This window comes from Cottoperca gobio, chromosome 1 (genome assembly GCF_900634415.1).
Source record: "Cottoperca gobio chromosome 1, fCotGob3.1, whole genome shotgun sequence".
NCBI lineage: Eukaryota > Metazoa > Chordata > Actinopteri > Perciformes > Bovichtidae > Cottoperca > Cottoperca gobio.
The window spans coordinates 9,484,313-9,506,747 of record NC_041355.1 but is presented as its reverse complement, the minus strand read 5'-3'; the positions used below and the strand labels follow the sequence as shown (position 1 = coordinate 9,506,747).

Genomic DNA, 22,435 nt, shown 5'->3' with positions numbered 1-22,435 from the left:
TTTAATGTTATTATTATTTATTCTATTTCATCTACCTGCTGGCAGTTGTTTGCCTGACTACATTTGTTAGTAGTATGCTAGTACACAAGTACTTCACTGTAATAGACTTGGCAAACGCTTTCTTTTGTTTACCATTGGATCCTGAAGTACAAGACCTGTTTGCATTCACATACAAGGGACAGAGATTCACCTACAACAGAATGCCACAAGACAGCCCAGTTCTGTTCAATCAAGCTCTGAAAAGGGACTTAACCATGTTACGCCTAAGGTGTAACTCTGATCCAGTACGTTGACGACTTGCTGCTCGCAGGTACTTCTGCTGAGTCATGCCTAGAAGCTACAGCTAATCTCCTCACATTACTTGTAAGAGCAGGATACAAGGTGAAGAGAGAGAAAACACAAGTCGCCAGAAGATCAGTCACCTTCTTAGGAAGACTAATTTCTGCAAACAGCCTGACCTTCACCAATGCACAAAGGACCTCAATCTTGTCACATGGCAAACCAAAGACTGTACAACACATGCTGGCATTTCTCGGTCTGGCGGGTTATAGCAGAACTCATGTACCAGAGTACGTCAATCTGACCCAAACTCTCAGAGACATGCTTGCGGAAGCAGGAAACAGAAACCTCACCGCTGAACTCATCTGGTCCACAGAAGGCGAGGAAGCCTTCACCAAGACCAAGCAAGCCTTGGGACAAGCTGCCCATCTCTGCTCCCCAGACTACAATGCTGATTTTCAGTGTCCAGTAGTTTTCTTTTTTATCCTCCTGTAACTGCATTTCAGCTCACATTCCTGCTGTTTGTGAAAACAGCACAACATACTGTAGCAGAGAGGAGCAACTAACACGATTTGCCAGATAGTATCATAAGTATAAATGTGGCAGAGCCATGCAGTCAGGAAATATAGCTACTCATTAATTACATTGTTTTATCAGGTTTACAGACCAATATCTAAATTCAGTGAAACGAACCACTTTCATTAAAAAATGTATGTATGTATTTATTTATGTATGAAACATGTTTTTAATTAAAACTTCGGCCAACAGTGATATGATAGAACTCACCATTTTCCACGGGGACTTCGATCAACTTAATTGCGGTCTGTATAAGGTCTCCCAGTTTTCTTTTCATGACACACTACAACCTTCACCGCTTAAGTGAAGTGTTTCTTTTTTCTCCTGCCACCATTTCTTTGCTTTTTCTAGTTTCACATTTAAACCATCAATGATCCATTTCAGAGAATCCTTGCCTGCGAAAAGTAAAACTGTTGCCTTGATAAAGCTAATAGATTTAAACACACTTATCTCACTCAAACGCAACACACATTTAGTCTCCCTTTCCTATTAACTGTTTTCCTAATCTTGTTCTGAATTCTTGTCTACTGTAAAACAGATCCATGTTTCTCTTTCTTAAACTTTTCCTATCCCCCCAAATCCCTCACTTTCTCTTCATTCTCTCTCGTCGTTTACGCCTAGACCGATGCTGAAGAGGTGTCAAGAACACAAATAAAAAGCCTCCACATAACGACCACCTGAGAGGAACCGAGCAAGATATTCAAACCAAAATATTCCTCTTCTAAAAGCAGACAAGGACACACCAATTGCAACTCAACTCCCTCAACAGTGGGTGTTATGAAAATATATGAACCTAATTAATTCATGACCTCGAGCGAACAATTTTTGAAAATGGGCAATGGACACTCTTGTCTCTCGTAGATGCATGTTAGCAGCAAGAGAAGCTTGCCTAGCCTCTAGCTGTGATCTAACTTGCACATAGAGACTTGCCACTCAATGGAGTGGGTGGATTCAAAGGTCTTGACCCAGGCAACAAAGAGGCAGCAACATAACTATTTCATGTACAAAACCCTTTTGAAGTGAGATAAAAACTTTCACTTGAGGTTTTGTTTTAGGTTCTTTTATGAAACCTAAAAAACTGATGTGTATGACAATGTCAAGGACTGCAAATAGCTCTCAAGAGTGACATTAGTGGACCTTTTTATCTAAAGGCAAATATCTCAAGTGAGTCATACCTAAAGGTGAACACTGGCATAGTGATTGTGTTCTGCTTTAAAGTAAAAAGAACGAAGGACAAACATACCGAGGATTTCATAGCCAGTGTTGGATTACGTTAATATTTACAGTTCACATTGGGAGCACGGTTGAACTAAAACGAGCTGGAGCACCAGCATCGTTCTCGTCCTCTATACGGCTCGCCACTAGTGTTGTGGAGGTGCAGGTGTTTTTTAGCTGATGTTCTTGTAAGCGATTGCTTATTAGAAAACGTAACTAAATAACTCATTACTTGAATTTCAAACTAATGCCTTACGTTGATCGTTACAACTAAAAAGTAATTTAAATACTCTAACGTGGTCATAACATGGGATTGTTATGTCAGGCACTGATAGGTAATCTATGAATGGATTGAGACCAGTATAGAAGATCCATTGGTGAATGCTACCAAATGCTACATATGTTTTACTTCTGGGAAATTGTGGGACAGTTGGGTTTAAAGGCACCTTTGACAGAGCTGGGCTGGGTAACGAAAGCAAGATAATGAGTAACGTAACACATTACTTTTGCTGCATCGAAATAAGTAAAGTAATGTTATTCCCTTTTCAATGAGTAATGTGTAGCCTAATGAGTAATTGATTAAAATGTTCAAGGAACTTGCCAAACAGGAAAGAAAAGTAGGGAGAAAGTGTGGAAAACGAGAGGTGTTTTATCATTCTGCTTACATGTTGGTCAAAGATATGTGGAATATGGAACAATCATGAATACTTGTTTTGTAAAATCTAATCATAAAAGGATTATTCAAAATATGTATAATGGCTGTTTATATTTAATTTAATATTTTACTTACTTTAATGGTTTAAAGTAAACTGAACATATTTCTTCAGTAGACTGTCAGAGCGGCCCACAGTGTTGTGCGAGCTGAATAAAAAACAGAGCTGTATAAAAAACAGAGCGTGGCACATTAACTACAGTAATCATGACTTTGCATAAGTGCCAAGGAAAATGGTAACCTATGAGTCACAAAAAGCGTGGTAATTATTTGGCACTGGAATGCATTAGTCCATTATGACAAGAATTTGTAAGATCTCAAGCGCTTTCTTCGAAAATGTGATTTATGGACTTCTGTGGCTCTAATACAAAGTTCTGTCTCATGCTGGCAAAATAACAAGATGCACAGTACATTTCTGTGAATGTTCTGTAACAAGAATACCTGCTGATAATATTTTTAGCAGAGAGAAACATGTGCCATTAGAGTATGTTTTTAAGGTAATATTTCTGAAGGACAATTATGGGAGTAATGGTTTTCTGGTCAGGTCACTTCTGTACTCATAACCCTGTAGCTGCATATTCGTTTCGTTAGATGCGTCACTTCGCTTGGTTTGTTTTTTCAAAATAATATTTATTTCCAAAATAATATTTATTATTTATTGTACAGAAAAAAAAAAAAAAAACATACAAATATTAGAAAGAAATGTCTTTATACTTCACTTACTCTGTGTGATTACTACTAACAGGCAATATGGGTATATAATAGTTATTTATAAATAAATAAAAATAATATTTATTAATAAATATTATAATATGTACATGTACATGTACATGTACATATTGCACAGTTGGTGTACGCCTGGTGTTTCTAGTGTGTATTTCAGCTCGGGACTACCACCTATACCCATCTTCAGACATCTTTTTCAACAGAGAAATTCTGGCGGAGTGTATTTGCTTCAAATTCAGTATATTCAGACCACTATTACTCAGTGCCAGAAGCACTTGGAGTGATTCTTCACTGTTTTGCAAGAACAATAAGAGAGTTATCTTTTTAATGAGACCTAAATCATGCAGCTGTTGCATATGGTTGAAGAGCAGCTTTCAATTTACTTTGTTATGTCGTTTGTAGGTATTTTCGGATAAATTCGCCCCACTTCCTAAGAGAAAGTGCACTTTTAAAAAGGCAGTTGCTGGCCTTGAGTTTATCTTATTTCATATCTATTCATTGTGCAATGATACAAACTGTATGTCCATACAGCAGTTTCTAAACATTGCCACTCCATACACTTTATGGAAGCGAATGCAGGGGGCATACCAATAATGTCAAGTTCTATAGGTGCATTATGCATTGGAAAAGGCTTTTTAGTAGCCAACCTACTTATTATGTAAGATGAAGTGAAAGGAGACCATTGGAAAAGCTTCCCAGAATGAATAATGTATCTCTTCTGTCCTCTCAGAGAGAGTGTTATCATCAATAAAGCTCAGGAAATGTAGACGCCTCAGATACCCGAGTAAACTGAGGATGACGCATTTGTTTTGTGCCATTTATGAATAGGATCATTTAAAAGCAGAACTGGGGCAAGAGAATGGCGAAGCTAGCTCAGACGTATAGATGAAGAGTAGGGTACTTGTAATGGAGTATGTTTGCATTCTTGTATTTGTACTTTTACTTTAATAAAAGATCTGAGTACTTATTCCACCATTGCTCCGGTGTGTATTACAGTAAATAAAGAAACAGTATGTTTAATGTGTTGTTATGAATTAAACATTTTTTAAGAGGAATTTCTTTTTTTAAGCCACAAACTTGCAATGATAAATTATTTATGGTTAATTTTATGCAAAACTAAATGCAGCTGCATCTTTTGAACTACAGTTGAATACTGATCAGCCTACTGCTGTAACACCTAGTGCATTTATCCTGTCTGTACACTATCCAGGTGGCTGCAAACACTTTAATAAATAACCTCTGGGGAACTAAAGAAAAAGGCCAAGGTAGACCATGTAATTCTAAAAATGTTTCCTTCCACCTGCTCTGTAACTTCCATAAATAAGACTACATCTCTACTTTTCTTGGTCTCGTATTTTACTAAATAACCATTTCTTCTAGAAATGTTTTGCAACAGCAAATACATTTATAAATAGAACTTTCAGGAAACAGGTTTGCACTTTTGCACTCTGCAGGTTTTCATCTTCAGTATTATGATAAATGCCTTATTCTTCTCTTTTGTTGCAGAGTAATATACATATACACCAAGAATATTTAGTTCCTCATTCCATACCTCACAACCCTACAGCATCAGAACTTCTACCTTTTTCATGTTTAAAGAACCGTAAAGTGAATATATAATGACAACCGTTACATCTCCGCCCTTGCCAAACGCGTTCTCACAATGTTGATTAAGCCTATCGCCGCCAGGGAAAGCTACATGTATTTTGCACCATGCACATTTCTTTTACCTTAATTCTTCCTCTGAATGCAGAGTTTCTTTCTTTCTGGAGAATCCACTCCAGAAGCTTAGCTTCTGTAGTGGCATATATGTTACTTAAGCAAAGTATTGTGTATAAATATCTATAATAATGATTTTGTAACCTCATAATGATGTAAGACAATCAAATGTTTGTGTATCTGTGCCAAAGGTCATCTATAAGTGTATCCTAGAGGGAAGATGGGGTATTGAATGTTCCTGAGGGAGGGGGAGAGGAAGAGAGGGCAGAACACCTGGTCGCCAAAGGTGCTGAGACAGGCAAATATAACCCCCACCGAGGTGATAAACACGCGAAAGGCCAGAAAGAGACACACCACCCGATCTGAACAGACTGATGTCATCTGCCAAGTGGTATGAAATGTTTAAGAATGAGACAGGAGTGGTCCCATTGTCTGACGAGTTTGATGCACTAAACAAGACTATAAAAGAGGAGACCCAAACTAACATAGGGATCTGCGATATCCCTGGGGATTTTGTGATCAGAGAGTTTGTTTGACCTGATGTAAAATAAACTCCATTTGTATTAATTACCATTTGACAACTCCTCCAGCGACTAATTTTAAGTGTTTAAACTAGAGATCAGAAATATAATTGGATCGTGAGAAAATACGAAAGATTAAGTGTCTGTGAGCAGAGGTGCCTACTACCCTCCACCTGGCCCGGTGAAGGTCACCTCTGTGCCACTTCACTTCCTCCATACTCCTAACTGCTGTTCGGTCTCTGCCATACAGTACATATGGTAACTACTCTCATTTCAGATTTAAATTCCATTCAGGCTCCATTAGTGACACATGTGTCAGATTGCTGCCCAGCCATAAGTACAGAACAATTTCCATGTGCACACGTGAACAAATGAATCAATCACATTATGTAAAATACTGAACAAAAGGCGACACAGCTCAAACAAGAAAACACCAGAAAGAACGAGATCGCGGTTACAAGCGACTGAAATGGGTTTTCTCAGGCGGGTGGCTGGCGTCTCCCTTAGAGATAGGGTGAGAAACTCCGCCATCCGTGAGAGGACTCGGATAAGCGGTAGACGATGGATGGATGGATGGATGGATGGATGGATGGACAGCTCAAACAGGTTAAAGCCCTCTTTCAAAAGAGAGATGGTGAACCATCGACTGAGGCATTACTCAATTGTTGAATGAACGAGACAATTCAGAGTCTGCTTACATCTTTAAGTATCAGATATTTCTGATATGTTATAGATCTGATATAGAAGAACTGTAGCTGTTAGTATGGTTCTTGTAAAATCACCAGGACTCTGCTTCATTCCTTTTTAAGGATTTTGTCATCCTCAGCCTAGACAACTGAAATCTGTTGACCTTCATCCGTTACAAAACTCTGGGAAACAAGCAGGCATGTGTAATAACAACATATTGTCTGTGATTTTATGGTTGTAACTTCCTCCTTGCTTCTATTTTCATGTGATATAAAAAAAAACAACTAAATGTAAGTAAGTTATTTTTACCTTGCTCTCATTGTGAAACTTCAAAGAGAAATCTCTGAAATGTGAAATATTCTATTTCTGAGTCATGGAGGTTTTCTCATTTTTAATGAGGACATGTTTTTGAAGGCTTTTAAGTTGTCTGAGCCTAAGGGTTGTGCCAAATACCTGTCTGTAATACATGATAATTGAGGCAAATGTCTGCTTAATTATCTGAGTACCATAACTACCTTGAAGCTTAAAAGCCACTCTATAGCTAAATGCTTTACTCTGCAATCATCCTTACTGATTGTTGCTGGCTGTTATTTCTACATTGATTTGAACCGTAGCTTAGAAACAGACAAGTAAGTAGCATCAGATCTAAAACTAAATGTCACAGCATCTGTTTTTTGACAAGGCTCTGCTAAAGTATCGCTGAATAACACAACACAAAGGACAGTTTTCAAACATTTGGGAACCAGGACTAAAAGGATGAATTCCATCATGTCTAAAAACATGAGGTGTTGCCTAAATATGGAAACATTTCAGTCATACAAAGAACTGACAAATATGAAATACATATCTGTTATCATGATTGGTAAAGGGACTGGATGATGCATTATCTCTTAATTGTGGCATTTTTGCAACAAAGCGTAAATAGCTCATTTACTGTAAAGGACATGTTACAATTTGGAGTCAAGGTGCATTTTGCTCCCTCTTGATTTCTTTTAGATCATCTTCTTTCAGCCAAGAAATCTCATTACGCTGCTCCGATTCTCCGGCCAATCTCTCGCTCCATCGTCCCTCTCACTCGCGAACAAGAGGTACTTGAACTCCTTCACTTGGGGTAAGGGCTCATTCCCTACCCAGAGTAGGCAACCCACCGGTTTCCTGCTGAGAGCCATGGCCTCAGATTTTTGCTGATCCTCATCCCAACAGCTTCACACTCGGCTGCGAACCGATCCAGTGACTGTTGAAGGTCACAGACCGATGATGCCATAAGGACCACATCATCTGCAAAGAGCAGCGATGAGATCCTCAGGCCACCGAACTGCAACCCCTCTCCTCCACGACTACGCCTCGATATCCTATCCATGAAAATCACAGGATTGGTGATAAAGCGCAGCCCTGGCGGAGGCCCACAGGGAACGAGTCCGACTTATTGCCAAGTATCCGGACACAACTCTCGCTTTGGGCGTACAGGGATTGGATGGCCCTCAGAAGTGACCCCCTCACCCCATACTCCTGCAGCACCTCCCACAGTATCACCCGGGGGGCCCGGTCATACTCCAGATCCACAAAACACATGTAGACCGGATGGGCGTACTCCCAGGTCCCCTCCAGGATCCTTGCGAGAGTGAAGAGTTGGTCCGTTGTTCCACGACCAGGACGGAATCCGCATTGTTCCTCTTCAATCAGAGGTTTGACTATCGGCCAAACCCTCCTTTCCAGTACCTTGGAGTAGATTTTACCAGGGAGGCTGAGAAGTGTGATACCCCTGTAGTTGGCACACACTCTCTGACCCCCCTTTTTGAATAGGGGAACCACCATCCCGGTCTGCCACTCCCTAGGCACTGTCCCAGACTTCCACGCAATGTTGACGAGGCGTGTCAACCAAGACAGCCCCTCAACACCCAAAGCCTTCAGCATTTCTGGACGGATCTCATCAACCCCTGCGGCTTTGCCACTGTGGAGTTGTTTGACTACCTCAGTGACTTCCGTCAGGGAAATTGACGATGATCCCCCATCAGCTTCCAGCTCTGCCTCTACCATAGAGGGCGTGTTAGTCAGGACAGGGGCTTCCTCCAGACGTTCCCAGTTCACCCACACTACCCGTTTGGGCTTACCAGGTCTGTCCAGAGTCTTCCCCCACCCCTTGATCCAACTCACCACCAGATGGTGATCAGTTGACAGCTCCGCCCCTCTCTTCACCCGAGTGTCCAAAACATGCGGCCTCAGATCAGATGATACGATCACAAAATCGATCATTGACATTTGGCCTAGGGTGCTCTGGTACCACGTACACTTATGAGCATCCTTATGTAAGAACATGGTGTTTGTTATGGCCATTCCATGACTAGCATAGAAGTCCAACAACAAACGACCGTTCAGGTTTAGATCATGGAGGCCGTTCCTCCCAATCACGCCTCTCCAGGTGTCTCCATCGTTTCCCACGTGTGCGTTGAAGTCTCCCAGCAATACTACGGAGTCCCCAACTTATGCCCCCTGCAGGGCCCCATTCCAAGAAGGTTGAATACTCCGAACTGCAGTTTGGGGCATAGGCACAAACAACAGTCAGAGTTTTCCCCCCCATAACCCGAAGGCGTAGGGAGGCGACCCTCTCGGCCACCGGGGTAAACTCCAACGTAGCGGTGCTCAGCCGGGGACTTGGAGAAGCTTTGCCAAGTCTGAGAAGTCAGGGTTATTTCAGCTTGGGTTAGGGTTATAAATACAAGTTAAGTATCATCAACATTTTTTTTAACAATAATTGTAAAAACAGACATAGTTTCTGAAATCATAGAGATTTGAATGTTACAATGTTTATTTTATTTTTCTCTTTTTCTCAAACTTAATTTAGAACATGTGTCACACATATGATATGAAAATCATAACCAGACATCCTTTTCATCATTATTATAGTGTATAGAAAATGTACATTGTTAAACAAAACAAACAAATGTACAATAGTTACCCATTCAGTGAAATTAAAAGTAGTAGAAAAGGGAAAGGAACAATAATAAAAAGATCTGTATAATAAAATTAGGCAGATTCACAAATTAAAAGCATAAATATGGAAAGAAATACAGAAGTAATTAGCTGCATATGGCATTTATTTAAATCCCTTTGAAATAATTTAAAATAATTGTTCCTATTTCTATCTTTCTTTATATTTATAGGTTTGACACAATCAATGTAATATCTATATTTAATAATGAATAAGTAGGTTGGCTAGATGGGAGATATTTTGAAACATGTGTGGTTATAGACATGACATTCACCCAATAAATCGATTAAGCTTGAAAATAATCGGGAGGTTAATTGATTATAAATATAATCGTTACTTCCTAGTCAAAATAAATGTATGAAGTAAATAAAATAAATTATACATAATAAAAGTAAGATAGCCTATGTAAACATAGTAAATAAACAATAACATCAAAAAGGTATATAAACCTTAATCAGGGGCTACAGAAAATAGTTATTTAAAATTTAAGATTGGAGGTTACGTTCACTTTTTTTGGGTGAATTCATCTATGTTTGTGAAGGACTTTGCCAATGCAATACCTCTGAATTAATGATAAAATCAGACACACAAAGTTTTGCATATTCTATGCATTAATTTGTGACTGTGCTTTCATGTTTAATGTTTTGCGCTATGGCGATTCCTCGTGATGAAAACGTTTGGAACAGACGTCATAGGTTACTCCATCGTCCAATTGCATCGCTCTAAAAGCAAAAAAAACTGTAGTACACTACGCTTCTCTACTGCGCAGACTCACAAACGGGAAGAGATCTCTTCCCCTTAAGAGGATTTTCAAAGTCTACTTATAAAGGTAATGACATACCACATATTTATAGTCTTCTAAATACTTACAAGTCTAGATACCATTTGTATGTCTATATGTGAAATATCAACGCTGCCTCACGACTATTTTCCTCTGTCCTACTTATGTTGTTATGCTAACCGGCGACAGCTAATGTTAGCTAATCTAGCTAATCTAGCTAACGTTACCAAGTAGTAGTTAGCTTGGCACCTTACTCTAAAGCTAACGTCAGCTTTTGTTTCACTCGGCACCTCTGGCTCTTGTTCGTACAAAACGATGACATTAAGATAATCCTCGTTCTGAAAGGTTATTGTAAACCCGGTCACATGAAACTGATCAAGTGAAATTCATACCTAACTAGTTATCAGATATGATATCTACCAGATTTGAATGACAAGTGAACACTGTCTTCCTTGAACGTAACGTTAGAAGGGGTGAACTGTAGTGGCTATCGTCTTGTCTCACATTTATACAGGATATATCTAAAAATAAAAATTCACTGTTTACAAACCGTTACTATACCACACTGTAGTTCATAATAATGATGTACGATAATAATATATGGCAGCAAAGCGCCCTATGGTCTTATTTAGGCAGGGGAAGGTCATTCGTATAGCACAATTCAAAGTGCTTTACATAATGCATAAATAATGTTAAATATAGCAGAAATTACAACATGAAACGCATTTAAAGGATGGAAACCATGTTAAAGGAAAGTGTACGATAAAAACGGGGAAACAACATAGCCAATCGTTTACGTTAAGTGCATGGTACTGATGATTCTCTGTGGTGTTTCATAACTAATGCTCTGATTATTAGCTTAGACACTGGGGACAGCTAGCAGACCACAACCAGATGACCAAAGAGGGTTCACAAGCAGTCAGAGACGTAATTTTGTCCCAAGTTATGGAGAGATTTATAGAAAAGCAGCAGTAATTTTAAACTTTGTGGGAACCATTTAGTCTGTGATTTTCTAATGTGTTTAGCTGTAAAAGAGAACGTAAGTTTTAGTTATGCTTAATGTAGCTTATTTAGTGCAGCTTACTAGAGCTAACTACTTGGAAGTCATCAACAACTCTTTGTCATTAACTAATTGCTATTATGGATTATGATTAACTACTTAAAGCTGGAGTTGCATAACATTGTGATCTGAAGATAACTGCAACGACAAGGACAGTGGCATATTTGACTCACTTTTCCATGATGTTGGCAAAAAGTCAGAAACTGAGAAATATATCAAGTGTTGGTCATTGCTGTCCGCGTTCAAGCTGCCTTTTTAGATTGCTGTAAACTATATCCTAAAAAGCGGTAATCATGCTTGCTAAAAACTAAATTGAGCCAGTGCGCTGTTCTATAATAATGGTCACTGCTTTGATAACTGCACACCTTAGCCTACTTCGTTATTGTGAGTATGAATACACATTTGATACTAACTTCTTTTATTTGTGTTTCTGTGTGTGTGTGTTTGTTTTCTTTGCATCAGCTCTTAGGAGCTCAAAACCACCAGTAAAGCTGTATAAGCACCGGGTTGACGGCTCCGAAGGGAGTGGGGCGTCGTATGGAGAGCTGCCTGCTGAAATCGCGATGAGTTACAAACCTATTGCGCCGGCACCATCTGGCTCCAACCACACACCTCCAGGTTTTAACACCACACAACCTCAAAGGGACAGTTTCCCCAAAATAAAATAAAAACCATATAAATACTATAATTCCTCTTGCCTGTAGTGCTATTTTTTAATCTAGATTGTTTTGGTGTGAGTTGCGGAGTGTTGGATATATCGGCTGTAGAGATGTCTGCCATCTCTTGATTAAAATGGAACTAGATGGCATGTGTCTTGTGGTGCTCAAAGGTCCAAAAAACTAAATCACGGTTTAGTTACTCAAGATAATCTACAGACCTTGTTGTGAGCAGTTTCATGCAGGAACTATTTTCTACTGAGCTGCACCTGTCAGTCATATCAGCGCGCAGAAGAAAGCGTGCAAATACTCATGGATGAGAAGCTCATATAGGCTACTGCTAGCTCTCGTGAGCTAGTTAGCGTTACAGCTCAGTCGACGAGGTTGCCTTTTAATATTTACATCTCGCACTGTCACAAGCCTCATGTCCTGAGTAGATGCACGCCTGCTTCTGCACGGTGATACGGTTGGCGGATGTAGTTTGGTAGAAAGAAAATAGTTCCTACATAAAACAGATTTTTTTTTAAACAGACATTGATGTTGAGGTTTTCAAATGTATTTTTTTGGCGCTTTGAGCACCATCTATTATATTCAAGAGAAGGCAGACATCTCGACGGCCGATATCTCCAACAATTGGCAACTCACAACAAAACAATCTAGATTGATAAATAGTACTACAGGTAAGAGGAAAAAAATAATCTTTTGATTTTGGGGTGAACTGTCCCTTTAATGTTGGACATGCATTTATTGGCCAATTGCCTTTTTTTGTGTTATGGATATAAACTATTTAACACCATGGCCATAGTACATATTTCTGCTTAACACTCTAATTACCATTATAAATCAGTACTAGTCTAGCCAATATGAGATTGCAAGTAACCATAGAAACAATACATAATCATCATCATGCTGTGATAGTAGTTAAACCAAAGATACTCACCACATTAACTAAGGGAATGGTAAGTGATTATATACACCTGATGAAGCACTCTGAGGTTTCTTCAGTGTTATAAATAATGGACTTTGTCTTATGTGTATCAGGGAACAGTGAATTATTACTTGTACCTTACTGAGAATAAATTAAATATTTCAGAAGGCACGCTGCTTCTCATTATTTTTTCGTTCCACCTATAGTGTTTTACATGTATACTCCTCTTCTGTCCAGGTTCCTCTGTGCCCTCTCCTTCCCTGCCCTCATCATCCAACTTTAGGCCGGCTTTTAGTGACTTTGGCCCACCCTCCATGGGCTTTGTTCAGGTATGTCTGCTGTGCAGTTATTCATACAGTACTGGTGTGTTGTCGTTGTTAATACCATATACAGTTGTGGTCAAAGGTGTACATACACTTGTAAAGAACATGTATGTCATGGCAGTCTTGAGTTTCCAATACTTTCTAAAACTCTCATTTTTCTGTGATGGAGTGATTGGAGCACATACTTCTTAGTCACAAAAAAGATTCATGAACTATGAATTTATTATGGGTCTACTGAATTTGGTTGTATGTCCCTTGGCCATTTTCACCTCAATTAGGCACTTTTGGTAGCCATCCACAAGCTTCTGGTTGAATCTTTGACCACTTCTCTTGACAGAATCGGTGCAGATCAGCTAAATTTGTTGGCTTTCTGACATGGACTTGTTTCTTCAGCTCTGTCCACATGTTCTCGATGGGGTTAAGTCAGGACTTTGTGAAGGCCATTCTAAAACCTTCATTCTAGCTTGATTTAGCCTTCCTTTATCACTTTAGATGTGTGTTTGGGGTCATTGTCCTGTTAGAACACCCAACTGCGCCCAAGACCCAACCTTCTGGCTGATGATTTTAGGTTCTCCTTAAGAATTTGGAGGTAATCCTCCTTCATTATTCCATTTACTTTCTGTAAAGCACCAGTTCAATTTGTGTTTCATCTGACCACAGAACTTTCCTCCAGCCATGGCCTTTTCTTTGTCCATGTGATCAGCAGCAAACTGCAGTCGAGCTTCTAGAGCAAGTGCTGAGCTCCTTTGACCTCCCCATTGTAGCGTTTGTGGCTGAGTCTAATGATTGTATCAAATGAGTCCTATTTAAATGGGCTCACCAGCTGTAGTCAATCATAATCACTCACAAAAAGTTAAGAGGCCATGCCACAATGCTCATTTGATTGACACAACTGTCTACATTACCAAAATGAATAATTCATGTTGCTGTATGTATATTTTTTTTCCCAGCAGATTTGGTCACATGTTCAGAAGACCTATAATAAATTCATAAAAGAACCAAAGTTCATGAATCTTTTTTGTGACTAAGAAGTATGTACTCCAATCAGTCTATCACAGAAAAATAAGAGTTTTAGAAATGATTGGAAACTGAAGACTGCCATGACATACATGTTCTTTACAAGTGTATGTACATGTTTGACCACAACTGTACATGCATACATACAAGTAAACCAATAATCAAACCACAACCACTATTAATGATGTTTTTTATGTGGGTCTGTGCAGGTCAAAGGGTAGAGCTCGTACTTGATATCATGTCTTTGTCAGCCACCACTTTGGATACAAAAAACTTTGCTCAGGCTGCAGCAGTATGTTACCTGCAATGCAATGAATAAATAATATCTCACAAAATTGCATACCTCTTGTGTTATTTGTGAGGAGCAGAGTACAATTGTACTCTGCCACCGCTAATTGAAAACTGATCATTAATCGTGAACTGGAATTAGCTTGACTTTGAGGGACTTTTCCTTCATTTGGAGCTAGAGAGAGAGAGAGTGCCAGAGAGAGAGAGAGTGCCAGAGAGAGAGAGAGTGCCAGAGAGAGAGAGAGAGCGCCAGAGAGAGAGCTAGAGAGAGCCAGAGAGAGAGAGAGCTAGAGAGAGAGAGAGAGCCAGAGAGAGAGAGCTAGAGAGAGAGAGAGCTAGAGAGAGAGCTAGAGAGAGAGCTAGAGAGAGAGAGCTAGAGAGAGAGAGAGCTAGAGAGAGAGAGAGAGAGAGAGAGAGCTAGAGAGAGAGAGAGAGCTAGAGAGAGAGAGAGCTAGATAGAGCTATATATATATATATATATATATATATGGTGTACAGTAAATACTGACAGCTCTGGAAGGCTGTTGTTCTGGGCATGTGACCTACATGGGAGTGTTGAAATAGCCAAGTGGGTGGCTAACAGCGATTCAAAGTTTATGTAAATCAAATTAAAAAGCAGCTTTTTTTCACATATTTGTATGTTGGGGGATTGTCTGTTTGTATCGTTCCTCTATTTAACATCACACTATTTCATATTAGCAAGAGTACATTTTTCTTTATTTGTGATGTGAATTTTCAGCTGTGACAAGTCTTGAGAGATTTTTTTTTCTCCCCCAAACATGACATGTTTGCAAAAATATACAAACAGCCTGTCAAAGTGTCTCAAGGGTCCACCTACAGTGAGCTTCTGTCCGTCATTGAGGAGATGAGCCGTGAGATCAGACCTACATATGCTGGGAGCAAGAGTGCTATGGAGAGGCTAAAGAGAGGTATATTTTACTTTTCAAAAACACACAGAGTACCAGTTTTCAGTACAAGTTATGATTTGTGTGTGGTGTGTATCATGAATAGCTCATAAGAGTACTGAAGGGGAGGAGAGCGTTGTTCCTGCTGGATGTGTTGTGCTGTTATTATGGAAATAAAGGACCCCAAGGAAGAGCTGTGACCTTAGTCATCGACAAATGGGAATAAAATAAACCTTCTCTTTTACTCTGTGGTGACAACAGGTCTGACACAGGATTTGTTCTGTGTAGAATTGGATTGTTATTGTAAAATGTTTTATATTTAGGTAATAAAACGTGAATAATTATTTTTACCCCTAATGTTCTGTTTGTCAGGGACAAGTTGTCTATTTGGATTTCTGTTGTTGGAGTTTTATTCCAATTTGCTTATTATAGAGGTCGAACAGTGAGTTACACCTCTCTCAAACGTCACTTTGAAGGAAAACACATTGCTTTATCTTGCCATACAAAAGAAATCACATTTAATCATGCATAGCCCCGATAACACATAAAGCATGAAATATTTGATGATTTAGTACAATAACAACGTATTCGTCACCCAACATTTGACAGCCCGGTTTAGGGAAGTATTACAAATTCAATATATTTCTACATATTGGGTTTAAATGAAGTCAGAAGCAAAGACAAACAAAATAAATAAGATAAGGAAAGAAATTGGTTGATTTTGCTGTTATAAATATATATGATTATACATACAGCAGTGGGGTATGTGAACGCCAAACAATCAGGAAGTTAGTCATTGTCAACAAAACACGAGGGTTAAAAAGACCATGTTCTGTTAACGACTAAAGTCCCTGACAGTCAACCTTTGACCACAGTTTGTGGTCCGAGAAGCTAATTATCTTTCTGCTACTCCTTCTTTTGCTCTTGTTTTTAAATTCTTATGGATAGTAATGAAGATATATAGAAGTAATGGACTGGCGTGATTGAAAAAGATTCACATGCATTAGAAACCTCAGTAACTGCAGTGACTGGTGTTAATTTAACAGGCAGACAGTTGGCTGAAGGGTTAGGGTTAGGGTTAGGGCCAATTGTGTCCTTAAACTTGACCTGCAGTATTCTTGGTTAAGTGCAGCCCTATTGTTATCTCAGTGATAATGGCTGTCTTGGATGCATTAGATTTTTTAATTTTTTTAGTTGAGGTCGAATCAGACAGAAATTTCTACCAATTTCTTAAGCAATTTATCTCATTAATGTCAAACTGTTGATTTAATGCCTCCTTGCACCTCGTGTCTGTCTTGTTCAGGTATAATCCATGCCCGTGCACTGGTCAGGGAGTGTCTTGCAGAGACGGAGAGAAGCGCCCGCACATAACCTTTTCGAAAGCTCCCTTCACTCCTCACTTTTTCCCTGTAGAAGCCTGTCCTCTTCAAGATCCCCATCGTCTGTTTTACAACCATTTTTTATCCTCTCGCGCTTTCCTCAAAGGCTTTTTATAGGTGCATTATGTCCTTCTTGTCTCCACTGTTCCCTGCATTCCTCCACCAATTTTGTTAATCACAAACCTTCTGTGAACTGTGGGGTGTATGCAAAATGCAGTTTTGTATCTATTTTAAATAAGAGTGTAGGGAATTTCAACACATTTCTAAGTTGAGCTGTTGGTAAAAACCTTAGTAAAATGAGAATATTTATAATATTATTTGTTCAATAATGGCTATTGACCAAGAAAGTTGGGTTATATTTATTGGTGAAATCAATGTTCCAGCTGCACCTGGTCTCAAGTTTCTATTCTGAACATCACTCTGAAACCACTAAATATTTTTTGTTAATCTGAGCATCTTGACTATACCCCATTTCCATCCACACTTGCTTTGTTATTTTGTAGTGTAAACACACATTAGATGTTTCTCAATCCCAAGAACGCTGTACATCTCAAGTCAATTTGTTAGTATGGAAATTTTGTAAACCAGATTTTTGCAGTTCTGTATGTATATCTTAATTAAATAACAGAAAAAACACATTCAGTGGCATTCATTTGTGAACCATAATGAACAAGTTGCTATGGAAGTGGTGGGTAGATTTCCCAGTTAAGCAGACAGTGATGAGACACCTTCATATGAAATGTTTTACTTGAAATTCTTCAGGACATTGAGCTTAACGAATAGACTCCATCTATGATTTAAAAAAAATGTGAGAGCTCTGGAAACTTTTATATTAAGTGCACCATGTGCTAAGAATTCTTTTGAGATTTAAAAATATATATTTCGAAAAATAATTTACTCAGGAATGTACTGGAATATTAAGAGGATAAAATACAAACTTTTTTTCCAAACTGTGTCTATGTTATAAATATATTTAAAGAAAACGATGGGGATAAACACATTTATTTTTTGTTATATAATCACAACTTCAATAAAATCTCCCTTCAGACAGGTCGGGCTCGCTGCTTCCCATGAAGAGTGAGTAACTGGTGAGGGTAGAGTACATCTTGACAAAAACAATATAATGGCATATAACATAAATGAAATAAGTACATAGGATAAAGCAAAGATAACACAAGACTGTGTTATATAATGATTGTCAGACAGCTGGGTTTCCCAGTCGCATCTATAAGGAGATAATGGTCTCCTGCATATTCCAGTGCTTTCGCTGTGACCAAGATAGAAGAGGGGGGTCTAGCGGTGCAAGGCAGAGGTGTGCATGGGAGTACTTGATGCCCCTTGTGCCAAAATAAAAACATTCCTTGTATTCTGAGGGGAGAGCTTTTCTATCTAAAATCCATTGAAATATCTCCTTGTTGGTCTATAAATATAAGAGGAATTTTAGAATTATCCCACAGCTCTGCACATATTTCGGAGAAAGCAAGACAACATAAAATGCTTAAACTACGAATACTGCGGGAAAATGTGTGTTTGCTATATAAATTGCAATACAATGACTTTCCACAAACAGTTGATAAATTCATCATTAAATGAAAAGAAAAAAGAAAAATCTCTGCAGCAGATCCTGTGAAAAAGGTTGCTATGGGTAACATTCTGCAGGTAGTATCCCATTACTGTGAGCACCTTTATATACCAAGAGCGTTAACATTTCTGAAGCATAACTGGATAAGTATGATATATCTATATATCCCTTGGATTGAAAACCATAATGCTCTGAAATAATGATGCTGTTGACCGGTGTATACCTCAGGTGTCTATGGAATATTAAAGTCAAGCTGCTAATATCAGCATGTCCTAATTACAGAATGAATTAAGATTTTAGAGAGAGGGAGGTTATAGAAATAAAGCAGAAATGCAAATCGCACCTTGGTATATGTGCAGGACTTTGTGTGTATGACCCGACAGTGTGTGAGTGTACCATGGAGGGCAGAGTGTTTGGCTTGGGTGCATGGATAAAAACTAAAACACCAGCAGTGTCTACAGTTTCTCCTCAGTCTTGAAATTCATCCTCTTGTTCCATCCCACGTTGAGATTCAACCCTGTGAGGAGGAAGAGCAAATACTTTTTATGAATTTCTACTACATGATGTTAATACAATCAAGCTCACATTGAATATCTGGGCACTAAAGAGTAGATAGTTGCAATTTAAAGAAATAAAACTCAAAGTAGACTGACGGTAGTGGCAGTGGCTGGTGGTTCGTTGTAGTTGAATAGGCCTTTGTAGCGACCCTTTTCTTCTTTCTCTTTGTTGCGGATCCTGTCCTCCATGGCCTTCAGCTCCTTGGCAACAGATGGTCCCAGAGAGGGGTCCAGCTCCAACACCTTATCAAAGTCCGCCCGTGCCTCTACCTCATTCCACACCGCAGCGTGGGCCTTAGCCCGCTTGTAGAAGGCCTTCAAATTGTCTGTTAGGAAGATGAAACAAATAAAACATATTAGTATGTAAAAGAAGATTTTATGATTTTTTTTTACGTCCATTTTCTATGACATACATTTTTAAGACATACTACACTATGACTTTATTATGACTTTGTTGGAACCTGCTGGTTTGTGTATAACACCAGTAACAAAGTCTTACCCTCGTATTTGAACACTATGGATGAGCAGTGTTCGATGACTTCGTAGTACTGGCCCTGCAGGAGTTTGCACTGGCAGTAGTTGAGGAGCAGTGGTGTGATCATATGGTCCAACTTTACCCATACTTCATCTCCAGGGTGCTCCTTGAAGGGGGAGACAAGTCACAGAGAGGAGTTAGAGAATAATTATACTAAAGAAAATGGAAAGTAAAAACTGGATATGATCTTTATTCTCTTGTATTCAACAGTGCCCTAACCTTCATCTGTAGGTTTTTGAGGCAAGCAATGCCATTGTAGTATTTCTCTGTGGCTTCCTTAATTTGGCCCTGCTTGAAAAGCACGTTGCCCTCCACATGGATCTGAGGCACAAACTCGATTTTTTCTTTGTCTGTCATAGCCCACACATCAAGCTGGAATGATCCTGGAGTCAGAACCTGAGCAGAGAAAGAGATTGATGATCAGTGGTGCTGGAGTTTAAACTGTATGACAGTAAAAAAGTGTAATTGTGCTTCGTAGCATATACTGTAGCAACTCTTGTATGCATTACGTTAAAAGTTTATTAAACGCACTTCTACAATCTAATGCAGGGGTGTCAAACATACGGATGACAGCGAAGACATTAACTGCAGTTTGTTTTATGTATACATTTACAAGGCAGGGGAAAAACTTAACCTTCTTCCTTAATAGTTCCCATATTAGTTTGTATGGTGTGGTGTGTCAGGATTTCTACACAGATGTGGAAATTAATGTACATTTAAAATAATTTCTAGAGCTTGACAAGTTGTTTTGATCATAAAGTAAAATACTATATTGTTCAGTTCCAGATACCTGTGACTAAATGTTTTGTGACTTTGTAGATACACTGTGATGTGTAAGTTGTAATGCACGTGTAAATGATAAACTGAGGCATACTATCGTTGAAATTGCACTTATTTTTCTTAAGAAATTGTAGGTTCATAATGTTTTGTAAAAAGATAGTTAATTAAATGTGAATATTTTCAGAATGTACTTGTACTTTTTTTGCACTAAAACAAAACGGGAAAACTTGAGCGTTGTCGTTATTTATAGGTTAGTATGCTGTGATTTTACTGGTCCGGCCCACTTGAGATCAAATTGGGCTGTATGTGGCCCCTGAACTAAAATGAGTTTGACAACTCTGATCTAATGCAATTCATTGCAATAGCCCTGCAATGAATCCCATCTTAGTAGGAGGCTTTTATAGTTCAGTTCTTGCTTAAACTGTGTTATAGAATTTTTTTATCCAACTATTAACAACAATTTATAAGATAATTAGTAGTCATGTCATTGGACTGCATTATATCGAGAGGCATTTCCAAAAAACATTCACCTTCATGCATGTAAATATCAGAAACACCTTTGGTTTCCCATTTGACATGCGAGAACTCATGCTTCTTTGTTATGTAAAAGTAATAAAAAGGGTACAGGTATAGGTTTGGTAACAAAACTTAAGGTATTGTGTTGGTGCTACAATAAATAAATAACCCAATAAAATACCACCATTAGTATTAAACTCTGGGCTCTCCCCTGACTGCTCACCTCCAGCAGCTCGATGGTGAAGACAAGAGGCTGTGGACTGGCCTGAAGCTGATCCAGGTCTGTGTGCCCTAGAGAGTGGTGCGAGTGGATCTGGGCAATGCCGCAGCAGTGCCTCTGGCCTTCCAGGGGGTCCTTACCAGCACTGATGTTTCTCAGGGACTGGGACACGAGCGGGTACAGGGCTGTGTGCTGAGGGGTGAATATAAATGGTCAACGCACAGATAGAACAAGATTGTCCCTCCATACCAAATGGCCAGCTCACTAACCTTATTGTCGCAGGTAAATTCTGCAACTTCGCCTTGTTTCATGGTGATGACCACTCTCTCCCACACAGCTAGTTTAAACTTCTTGCCCAAGATAAGCTCCATGGGTTTGTTGCGGCCCCCCATGGTTCTGGAGTCATCCAGCACTTTGCCTTCACACAGGCTAGTGCGGTAGTGGAAGACAACCTGATAAACAGAGATAGGACAAACACGGACAGGATTAAACACTGCTCAACAGAACTTAAAATCAACTAGAACTTAAAATAACTGTTGAAACATCCCCCTTTAAAAGGACACGGGATCGATGCAGCTTGTTTACTAGAAACAAAAGAGCAATCTGTACTTCTCTGACAGGCCTGGAGAGCGTCTACGCTCCATCATATTCTGACCAATCACAACAAAGGAAAATTGATTGACGTAGCATTCCGACTAATCAGCATTCATAAACACACGCCATCCTGTCCCGCCCCTGACTTTCCATCAGATGAAAAAAAATAAGGGGAAAAAATGTAACCTGGCTAAAAAAACATCCACACATAAACAATCTAACATTGTATTACTACAAACTAAGGCAGCAAAGCTAACAAGTTCGTCAGCGGTGTCATTTTACAAGTGCAATACGTTTGATGTAACATTAATCTAAGTGACAGAGTCTAATGTGTTAGCTGCCTAGTGATAGCATTAGCTAACGTGCTTCGTCGCATTTCTTTAGACTAATTCAGAGGACAGGACTCAACTGGTCCAACCGTGGACACACTGCAGTTTTACCTTGGTTCCATTGGGAAAGGTCGATAGCTCTCCTTTACCCGGACTGATCAGTTTCTTTCCTATTCCTTCCTCGAGAAGCTTACGTGCCTCTTCCTCCATCCTTGATCGAGTCGAGTTAACGACAGATGACGATGTTTGCCGAAGTCACTCGTTTCGTGAGACGTCCCTTTCGGCATCAGAGCGCCCTCTAGACGTAGACTGTAAAGTAAAGTCATTATTGTCGAGCCTGGGGACTGCAAATACTCCCTTTTTATTACTTTGATAACAGACACAAAATATTCACGTGTCTTGTGCTTCAATTCATGGAAATGTACATAACGTGCAGTGGTTGTACTTAAGTAACTAAGTATAGTTACTCAAGTACTTAATTTCGCAGTACTTTACTTGAGTATTTTAAATGTATGCCAAGTAGACCGTTTGCCATGAAAAAAAAAAAGAAAAGTCCTAGTA

The 22,435-nt window shown here is 39.1% G+C and overlaps 2 protein-coding genes across 2 annotated transcripts; one reads left to right on the top strand and one right to left on the bottom strand.

Annotated features, from left to right (window-relative positions):
- The first annotated feature begins 10,133 nt into the window (after positions 1-10,133).
- On the top strand, positions 10,134-18,095 carry cdk2ap2 (cyclin dependent kinase 2 associated protein 2). Its single transcript, XM_029431668.1, has 5 exons — positions 10,134-10,253; positions 11,728-11,883; positions 13,087-13,178; positions 15,286-15,406; positions 16,686-18,095. The coding sequence occupies exons 2-5, from the start codon at positions 11,829-11,831 to the stop codon at positions 16,751-16,753; spliced, it is 336 nt and encodes a 111-aa protein (XP_029287528.1). The 5' UTR covers positions 10,134-10,253; positions 11,728-11,828; the 3' UTR covers positions 16,754-18,095.
- On the bottom strand, positions 17,747-22,137 carry aip (aryl hydrocarbon receptor interacting protein). Its single transcript, XM_029431654.1, has 7 exons — positions 21,986-22,137; positions 21,221-21,403; positions 20,955-21,143; positions 19,655-19,831; positions 19,400-19,541; positions 18,997-19,226; positions 17,747-18,860 (listed from the first exon to the last, which is right to left on the bottom strand). Exons 1-7 carry the CDS (start codon positions 22,082-22,084, stop codon positions 18,855-18,857), a joined length of 1,026 nt encoding a protein of 341 aa, XP_029287514.1. The 5' UTR covers positions 22,085-22,137; the 3' UTR covers positions 17,747-18,854.
- Positions 22,138-22,435: the final 298 nt, after the last annotated feature.